General features: G+C 40.8%; 1 protein-coding gene across 1 annotated transcript in view; it reads right to left on the bottom strand.

The window, feature by feature from the left end:
- Positions 1 to 1,563: 1,563 nt before the first annotated feature.
- The window catches only part of LOC310932382 (plexin-A1-like), a gene marked incomplete at both ends in the record, with an annotated part of 220,644 nt that continues 212,106 nt past the window's right edge, over positions 1,564 to 10,101 (bottom strand). Inside the window, 4 exons of the mRNA XM_083895692.1 lie at positions 1,564 to 1,659; positions 3,452 to 3,602; positions 6,776 to 6,988; positions 7,600 to 7,769. Of these exons, the coding sequence (XP_083751818.1) occupies positions 1,564 to 1,659; positions 3,452 to 3,602; positions 6,776 to 6,988; positions 7,600 to 7,769 (630 nt within the window). The remainder of the gene's footprint in view (positions 1,660 to 3,451; positions 3,603 to 6,775; positions 6,989 to 7,599; positions 7,770 to 10,101) is intronic.

The raw sequence follows: 10,101 nt of genomic DNA, 5'->3' as shown, positions 1-10,101 counted from the left end.
GTGTGCCAAGGTTCAGCGTAGGTGACTAATGTCTAACGCCTCGAGAGTCGTCTGCAACCAGAGAGCAATGGGACTTGGCCTCCACAGAAATGATTTCTCTGTTTCACCTAAAACTGCTGTATTTGGTTTCTTTTAAACAAACACAAATGCACTGCAGGTCGATGGGCTCACGGGCCATTTCCAGACATCACTTGTCCTTTTACTACCTTTAGAGCCACAAATGTGGCACAAATGTGGCACAAAACTGCCCCAAAACTTCATGAAATATAGAAAGTGTCTGTTATCATATTTACTATATATATATCTCTTTTTTTTTTTTTTTGCCGGTTATCTATTTTTTAAAACTCTCACTTTCAGTCAGTAAGCATGACAACATTTTCATAATAGCACATTTTTTTTATCTAACGAAAAGAAGTCTCTTTGCACTAAACGACATTCAACGGAAAACATGGCACAGGACAACTTTTTCCTTGTGTTTTCATAATTTTTCAACTCGGAAATATCAAATCCTCTTCTCAAACTTATCTTTTGTACATTAAAATGAAAAAAAAAAAAAATCAACTTCTCAATTGTTTGAAAAAGAAAAAAAGAAGTTTGTATTTATAGATCTATATATATATCCTCTTCTCTCTTTTGATTTAACTTTGTTGTGCAAATTCAGCAGTAACACAAGTGGCACAGCACTGGGGGAGAGTAGGCAGTTGACGGGGCAACAGAATTAAACGCAATAACAAAAATCAAATGCTGAGCAGTAAGAGTGGAGACGTCCTGTGTTAAAGGTGGGAGGAGTTGGGGGTGTCGGTCGTGGAGGAAGAGTTTCCCTGCAAAGTCCCTCCTCCCGGTTGCTCTGCTGTGGCAGCAGTCTTGGCAGTTTTGCCGAGCATCCGCCCTGCCGAAGTGTCTTCGAGCAACATGAATGAATCTCTCCCAGCTCCATGGTTGCTGCTCTGTAAGTGTCCCTGACCTCTGACCTCTCTGTGGAGGACAGCGGCAGAAAAGAACAAAAAAGAAAAAGGGGTCAAGTATCAAGATAATCTATCCTGGATTTTGAGCTGAGCCTTGGCTGTGGAAAACTCCCAGCTGGTGACCTGACCAGCGAGAAGAGTTTTGGTCACCACTGTGCATGTACCACTCCTGATTGTGGCCTAAGAACCCAGCTGCTGCTCCCCTTACGGACTCTAGATGTGATGAGGGCCTTGATGAAAACAACCCCTCTCCTGAGCTGAGGACTATATCTGCTGAGGCTGATGGTGCATTTGATTTTGGTTGTTCATGACAGGGTTGGTGGCTCAGAAGAATAAGAAAAAAAACAAAAAAACAAAAGGTCAACCCAGCCGGTGGGGCCTCAGTTCCAAACTCTGCTGTCTCTCCAGTGTGCTGCTGCTGCTGGGCACCTGTGTCCTGGCAGTCTTTTTTCTGCTGCTGTCGGTTGTTGTTTGTGAGGGCGACAGACTTCAAACATCGAGGTGGTTAAAATGTCATGGAGCGTCGAAAGGTTGTCAGGGGGAAGGCGTGTTGGTTGGCCAGTTCTCCGCCAGCCAAGGCGCGCGATTGGGCCGGTCCTCAGCTCGCCAGAGCCATGGTGTCAATCACCTGCTCCAGCTTTCCCCGTAGCCGCTGTCTGCGCGACTGTTCGTCTTTCTGTAACGCTGACAGGATCTGGAAAAACAAATGTAGAGAAAGATGATTGGATCTGTTTTTAATCTTAGGACTTCCTGCTAGTGATCGGGGAGAGGGTTGGTGGGAAAGTAGGGCGAGTAGAATGTGAGGAAGCAGCGGGTACAGCATGTGCAAAAAGTCTGTATTTACATATGCATTCGTCTTCTCTTAGCATGTATGTATGATAGCATGCATATATGTGTGTGTGTGTGTGTGTGTGTGTGTGTGTGTGTGTGTGGGTCAGCGCACATGCTCGAGACGATGGCGGTTGAGCAGCTGCCTACATCTGGATAATAGGCTGTAATGAAGGGAAGCATTTTAGCTTGAATGAAGACACCTGCAAGCAGCCAGGGTAACGACTGTAATACTGCCGCTGTGACGGAGGGAGGGAGGGGGGGAGGGAAGGAAGGAAGGAGGGGGGAGGGGAAGTTTGCCACATAAAAGCATAATAAAGTTGGGGGAAAAGCAGTGGTTGAAAAAGACACGTGGCTGTCCATCAGAAGCTGGAGGAGGGGGAGATGTGAACTGACGTGACTCATGGGAGGAGAAAATAAAGAGATGGAGAGGATGAAGGATAATGAGGCGGGGAAAGAGAGGAGAAGCGATATGGCGATAGAGGAAAGATTAAATGGCTGTGGGGGGGAAAGGAGTGGGTTGTTTCTTTCAGTCGTTTCATTCTTAATGGGTTAGATGAGGATGGACGGCACAGATTTAAGGCTAAATTATCAGCCCTCTTAAAATAGGACATTTAGCACATGCACACACACACACACACATATTCTCGTACAACATTCTTAGTGAGGACAATAGACAGAATGGATCCACTAGCCTAAAACTTAATCATCATCAGTAAATCCCTAACATCACCAATAACCTAACCTAATTATATCCCTAAACCCTAAAACCAAGCCCTTTAACACATAAACCTCAAAATGTCCATCTGGACTTTTCTGCCTATTAAAACAGGACAAAAAACTCTCAAAACACTGATTATCCATCTCCCTTCAACATTGGGAGTGACACTACCATAATAACCACGCATTGGCGTTTGATGTGCAACTTCTCAGCTTTCACACAGCGTTGGAATTTTTCCCGATAGCACGAACCGTCGCATAATTACGACAATGCACAGTGAGCGCACGCTTGGTGATTAAGGATAAATTTGTCAGGACGAGCTAAAATGTCTTCACAAAGACACACATAGTAGTAGCAGCAGCAGAGGGTTTTTATTTTAGCTCAAACAATGAGAACAGTGGGCACGGCCTGAAGTATAAGTAACCAAAGTCCACCTTGCAGCACTTCCAAAGCTCACTAATTAACATGTCATATGTATGTTTATGTAATCCCTACAAAGCCCTCATATTTGGGGTAGACACAGAGGAGAGCGGTATTGATCTTCTCATTTAATAACAAAGCATGTAAGCATATTAAAAACAAGGTCAAACCCTTTATCAGATGAACCGAACACTGCAAATCTGTGCAGAAATATCCTAAACTGGCTGAAGCTGTGAGACACTGTACATGTAGGACTTTGAGCGAGAAAAAAAAAAGAAGGAAAATCACATAAATTCAATGAGGCTCCATTAGGTCCTTAATGTGCTGAGCTCATGCCTTAATGTGCATCCTAATGGTGATAATACCTTCCAGCCTGTACCAATGTGGACTGGTTATCACTGTAATTGAATTAAAATGACCTCACGGTATTAGTCAAAGGCAAAGTAGTGAGGAGGGGGATCAGTGGTGGTGGTGGCGGTGAAGGTATAGCGGTGTTGTTAGGTTGACGGAAACCCACCTCGTCTTTGTATTTGATGATGTAGGAGTAGATCTCGTGCAGTGCAGACATGCTGTTGAACTGACTGAGGTGCAGGCGGGACTGCTCTGCTAGGTAGGCACTCATGTCCTGATCACTGATGGCAGGCATACGGGAAATATCGGAGTAATACCTGGAAGAGACATAAGACTTATTTTTGAGTATACATCATTCCATATAAAAACAAGCCCTTTTTTTCTACCTTGACATCCTGTGAAATATCATCATGAATATCTTAATTGCAATACCATGATTGAATATTGTGTTATAATTATAATTTCGTTTTTTCTTGCCCCCACCCGCCGCTGTACTACAGGTGTATATACACAAACGCTCCTCCCCCTGTTAGATGAACAATGAAGCATAATGTATACAAAAAGTACACATTGCAGCTTTAAATAGACTGCAAACAGGTGACTGTAGCTCCTCCTCCGCTCTCTGAAAGACTGATACAGCTCAGTAGTTTGCTGACATGTCCCTTTTGAACTTTGGATGAACAAATAACGGACATTTTGTCCCACACAGCGTAACAGTGGACATGCGGCCTTTAAAGTTGAGGTAGGTAGCGTTATTTGTGGCGTTATCAGTCAATATTTCGATAACAACCATTCACCAGTGAGTAAATCAAGTGATTCAAGAGAGAACGTGACTTTTGCACCTTCTCCCAACTCCGTTTTAAACCAGCAAGAGAGAGAAAGAAAGCACGTTATTAATCAGCCAATTATTACACATTATTATCTCAGAATCTTGATAAATGTTGCTAAGTCACTAAAGACCAGTAGCGTTGTTCTGGTTACTGTAGTTAAGCTAAGTTAAGTTTTTTATTGTTATTATTATTATTATTATTATTTGTTATCATTAAACGGTTATATTTTATCAGATGGAAGAAAACAATTTTTATCTCATCATTATGACATGTTTTTATTATCAAGGCTAGGTTTCACCTCTTTTTTTTCTGGTGGAATTGGGCTTCCATTAAAATTAGATAAATGTATGGGCAAATAAATCAGCATCTATTATCGGCCATCGTCTGCCCTGATTTCTAAAAAAAAAACCCGACGTCTACAATAGACGCACAATAACACACGTCAATAATGGTGGAGCATTTCAAAGAGGGAGATATTGCTTCACATCATTATGCTGCATATGAAACGAGAGACACAACTATTTCCTCAGCCTTCTTGCCTCCTGCAGCGTTACATTTGCAAGTGTGGAAAGTGATATGGTTAAAAAAAATGAAGATCGGGGAGGGGAAGAGAAGGGGGTCAAAAAGGGATTGCAATTTTTTTCTTTCCCTAAATGAAAGACAGGATAACTTTGTATAGGCATCAAAGAGAGTGGGTCCTCTCCTGAAAGCTGTCATAATAAAAACAAATGCGGAGGATAAACTTGATCCATCTAAGTCAGTTGACGCGGCCTGGACCACAGCAGCAGTCCTGACACCCAGTAAACAGAAGGCAACGAATGGATGGATTATTTATTTATTCACTAATTTTCTTTCAGTTAAACCTTTCAGTGTCACCGTTCCCCTTTGTATGCCTCGTCATCCACATCTTTTTTTGTGTGAGTGTGTAATTATTGCAGGCAGCGTGAGTTTTCCAGATGGCCTCCTGTAATATATTTTTTTTTTACAAAGTGCGCCGCTGCACTTTGTCTGTATATTTTTCATCTGTTGTACGGCAGGGACGTTTGGACTCGCTTCAGACAGATGCTCCAGCACAAAGAAAAATACATTTAGCCCATGTATGAAGCAGCAGCTACACTTTTTCAGTTTTCATGACTCACTCCCTGTCGTTTTTTAACTACAAACTCACTGGATTCACGGTTAGCATATGTTTGGCAAGAAGATGACATTCAAATATAGAAAATTGTGAATCTTGCAAAAGAATGATGATACTCTCACCTAAATGAAATGGAAAACAAATCATTTTATCTCTGAACTGTGTCCTACGGTGAGGTTCGTGAAGAGGAAGTGTTGACAGTATTTCCCATTAGCTGTTGCCAGATGAGTTTCCACTATTCTCTTGTTTACCATATTATTTGGAGGTGATGGGCACAGTTGGAGGTAAAAAGAAAATCAAAACAGAACTGAGAGAACTTCCTTTACACACATGAAAAATAATAATAAAAGATTAACCCTCCCTTCCCTTCCTACATTTACAATTTCCCTACCAGCCTGAATGTTGACTGTAGCAGCAACAACCTTCACATTATCGACTGAGTGTTGTTGTTGTTGTTGACTGCAGCAGAAGAGCAAAAACACCAGTAAAAGTGAGGCATGCGGGGAATAGTACAGTATATTAAGATTATATCCCAATATTGAGCTGCACCTGAACCTGTTGGCAGGATCCGTATCTGAACTATCTGGAAGTTTACTGCAGCAGGGCAGGCTGAGGTTGAGTTTGGGGGTGAGGAGGCATCAAGAGAGACAAGCTTTAACTGCACCCAATTAACCTTCACCTATGAATCTGTATCTCACGCCGCCTCCAGATGCTCTCAGCGAGACTCAGGACTTACTCTAGCACATTCAAGGATGCCGTTGTCAAAGTGCACGAATGCCAGGGCAGCAGGAGGGAAAAAAAGGAATGCACTTTGGACACTTTTTCAGCTAACACTTGTTTCACTCGTAATTATTCCCATTGGCAGTTGGTGTTTTCTGCCCTGTAAGCGTGATATCTTGGCAAGCGGAGTATCATTACATGATGTGGGAGAAACTGCGAAGCAAAAATGTGAAAAGAGTCTGGGGAGTATCAGTCCAGAAAAGCTATTTAGAGACTATGGGACTTATCTCAAAGAGCAGAAACGATAACTGCGGAAAGAGTTGCAACATTCTGGCACTGCATAAAAGATGTAACATGAGGCGGCAAATCCTTTATTCACCGGTTTGTTTGTTTCCCGGAAACCTGATGTGAAAAATCACAGTATATTTGCCTTGGACCTGAATTCAGAAGGTCAAGTTTAACATGAGCTGACATTACAGATGATTTCACACGCTGTGCATGTACGACACCAATCAGACGCAACATTAACACCGGTAACTGGTTTTAATGTTGCGTCTGATTGGTGTACATTTTATTTTTAGAAGCCTCGGGCAAGGTTGCCGTAATCACGGAACATGATTGCTTTACACTAATTTAATCTACTGCATCTTCAGTGACATTCTCCGAGTGTTGCCACCCGATGCATTTCAGCTCGTTATGTTCTATGTTACACTTGTTTTGATTAACTTAAGACATTTTTTGAAACTTAAGAATGTGGATATACTTGCATTAACTCAGTGGGTTTGGTTGACGAACTTTGACTTACCTCTCCACCCAGTTCTTGTAGTTGGGGATGTCTTTAGCATAGAGAAGCTTATTCGAAGGCGAGTCTTTTCCTAGTTTGTGTTCCGACGTCGAACAGGAGTCCATGAAGGTCTGGGCCACCACAGACAGACACGCGTCCGTGATGCTGTTCTTGTGGATGTCAAATACAAATTGGGGGTTCTTGATCACGTTCACCCAGAACCGCAGAGGAAGACTGGACAAGAGAAAAGAAAACACATTTTTATTAAAACCCCTATTAATGCTCTCCTTCATTTTTATTGGTACTGTTTATTTATTTATTTATAAACTCATATCAATTCCTTTGATGACTTACCAGACAGTAGCAGATGGGATGTATAACATGAGCATTATCACCACATCCTGTTGCATAACTTACCCATTTACAAGGCCATTTAAATACACCTTGACTGCATATTACCCACTGTACACGTTCATTCCTGAGCCCCCAAAGGAACAAAGTTATTTTAAGGTGCAGTTATTTTACTGCAAGTTGTTTGGCTGAGAAAAACCTTTATTACAGAAGTGGATGTCAATTTCTAAATGATCACAATCTGTGCTAAGAATAAGAATAAGAGAGAAAATAATGAACAAATGTCAGTCAGAAATCAAACTTTTCTAAAGCCCAGGGTGTTCCATCAGTTATGTGAAAAGTGATATATTGACTTAATTTGTGTAAGATTAAGAAGAAAAAAAATCAACAAATCATCAAGTCTGGGAATGTTTGATATTTTCATTAGACTTGAATATATATTTTATAATATAACCATTTTCTCAGTTGTCAAAGGTCCACAGAGATCAACCTACCAGTTGCTCTTCCAGGTGTGTCGCACGTCGTAGTCGTTGATCGAGTGTTTGTCGGCCTGTTCGTCCAGGAAGTCGAACATGTACTTGATGGCCAGTGGCAGTGCGCTGCCTCTGTGGGCTGTGCTGAAGATGGTCTCAAAAAGGTCGTCCACAAACTTCTGTAACGTACCCTGGGCAGCAAACACAGACGAAATGGTTTGTGGAGCTCGAAACTCAGTCTTAATTCAAACTGATTGTACACAGCAAATTTATTCTGTAGGCAGTTTCTTTCTAATTTATTTTGACATTTTAATACAGACTATAATAATGTCTCACTATGAGAAGTTCTGTGCTGTTGTTTATGATTAATTCACCCAATATCAGTCTGATAAAGTTCTTTCTACATCTTTTAAATAACCAAGCAGTTCACAAACTGTATATCAAATATTTTGCTCGCATTAAGAAGAAAAAACGGTCCACATTTTCACAGTCTGTGCAAAGTACGGCATTTTTTTGTGAAATGTAGGGTGTTTGGATTGTATCGGATTCAATCCAGTGATTTTGACTAGTATCGTATCCCCTCATCCTGAACCAATATTACGTCTGTTTTACTTTCAAATTTAGCTGTACATTTAAGGAGGGGGTAGATCTTGTGAACTCGTACACAGAAGGTAGAGAATGATAAATGACAGTTTCATGGTGCTGTGTGACAGGCTGCAGTGGGCCATTTCCAGCTGCTTGTATCCACAACCCCTGAATGGGCCATATGTGTGTGTACTATTTTCAGTATGAATGGCCCCAATGTGAATGAGAGTGATAACTTCAGCTCTGTGACTGCCAGGGTCTGGAAACATAAGCAGGAACCCCGGCTCTCTGGTTGGGATGCTGTACCCCGGGTGACAATGCTTCACCATGAATGTAAGTGAATTTCCCTAACAGCATATTTGTTTCGCCGACTTCTCCATCTGGCAGCGTCTATTACTGCGGAAATGTTTGGGAATTGTGTTTAGTTGTGAAATGGAACGGCAATGAATAAATACATTCCTTCCCAGTGAGGGATCAAAGCCCTGAGATCTGCATGGATGCGGCGTCCAGGCATAGACGGCCGTGGACAGACAAGGACGAGATGAGCTACTCAATTGCATTTGCCTCTCAGTTTTTTCACCATGCATGGCCAAATCTTCAATCCCTCAACAAATTACCCATCTCCTGACACCTCCTGTATCTGCCTCCCTGCACTCTACACCACAAACCCCACCTTCTATTAATCTGCTTTTTTTTCTCTCTCTGATTACGAGTGTAAATTGAATCGCAGACTCGCAATTGTAACTGCTCCGTTTTCCTCTGTCCCCTTAAAATTAGGGAGACGATGAACTGAGAGACACACAGGGAAAGACAGCTGAATTGTCTCAGTTTCACAGATGATGGATACACAGTATTATACTGTATTTGCTGGTGTGTGTGTGTGTTGTTTAGGTGAGAATTAGATTAAGGTTATGTGAGGGCATGATTGAGTAAGGCTTAGCTGCCTACTTGTGAATGTGCAGTGTGTATCCATCTATTGTCTGCTACTATCCTCCACATGAGTATCTATCTATCTATCTATCTATCTATCTATCTATCTATCTATCTATCTATCTATCTATCTATCTATCTATCTATGCAATACTCTACATTTCATGCTGAAATGCTTATTTATTTAATAATTTACCCCACACTATGCAATACTTATATACTGTGCACTACTTATATTGTATATACAGATTTTTTTATCCTGCTTAAATTACATTCCAAACTGTGCAATTTCTATATTTTTAATGGTACCCTGCTAAAATAACTTTCATACTGTGTAAATATTTATATTTCTATTTTTATATACTGCAAAATTACATTTCATTCTGTGATATTTATATTCTATATGCTGCTAAAATCACATCTCACACTGTGATATTTATATTTCTATATTTCATATACTGAAAAAAAAAAAATACTTTTCATACTGTGGAAATAGTTTTATTTATTATTTTTTATACCCTGCTATGGGTCACGTCTCATAGAAATGCACTTTTTATATTTAAACCCTGCTATAGACCTGCTATTTCATACTGTGCAATAAGAATTTGATGGCTGTTTATCCTTTTAATGTAGTACGCTGAAACTGAAAACCCACCTCACGTTAACTAGGGTCACTTTTTCTTTTTCTTTTTAATGTCCTTTTGACCCATACTCTGGTTGTTGTTGTTGTTGTTGTTATTGTTCTTCGTTGTTAGCTGTATGCACTTTCAAGGTGAAGTCAAGTAAATCTCGTTGTACAACTTGTATAATGACAATAAAGGCATTCTATTCTATTCTATTCTATTCTATCTATCTATCTATCTATCTATCTATCTATCTATCTATCTATCTATCTGTCTGTCTGTCTGTCTGTCTGTCTGTCTGTCTGTCTGTCTGTCTGTCTGTCTGTCTGTCTGTCTGTCTGTCTGTCTGTCTGTCTGTCTGTCTATCTATCTATCTATCTATCTA

This window comes from Microchirus variegatus (genome assembly GCF_963457635.1).
Source record: "Microchirus variegatus genome assembly, chromosome: 9".
Lineage (NCBI taxonomy): Eukaryota > Metazoa > Chordata > Actinopteri > Pleuronectiformes > Soleidae > Microchirus > Microchirus variegatus.
The sequence above is the reverse complement of the archived record's forward strand: the minus strand, read 5'-3'. Positions and strand labels throughout refer to the sequence as shown.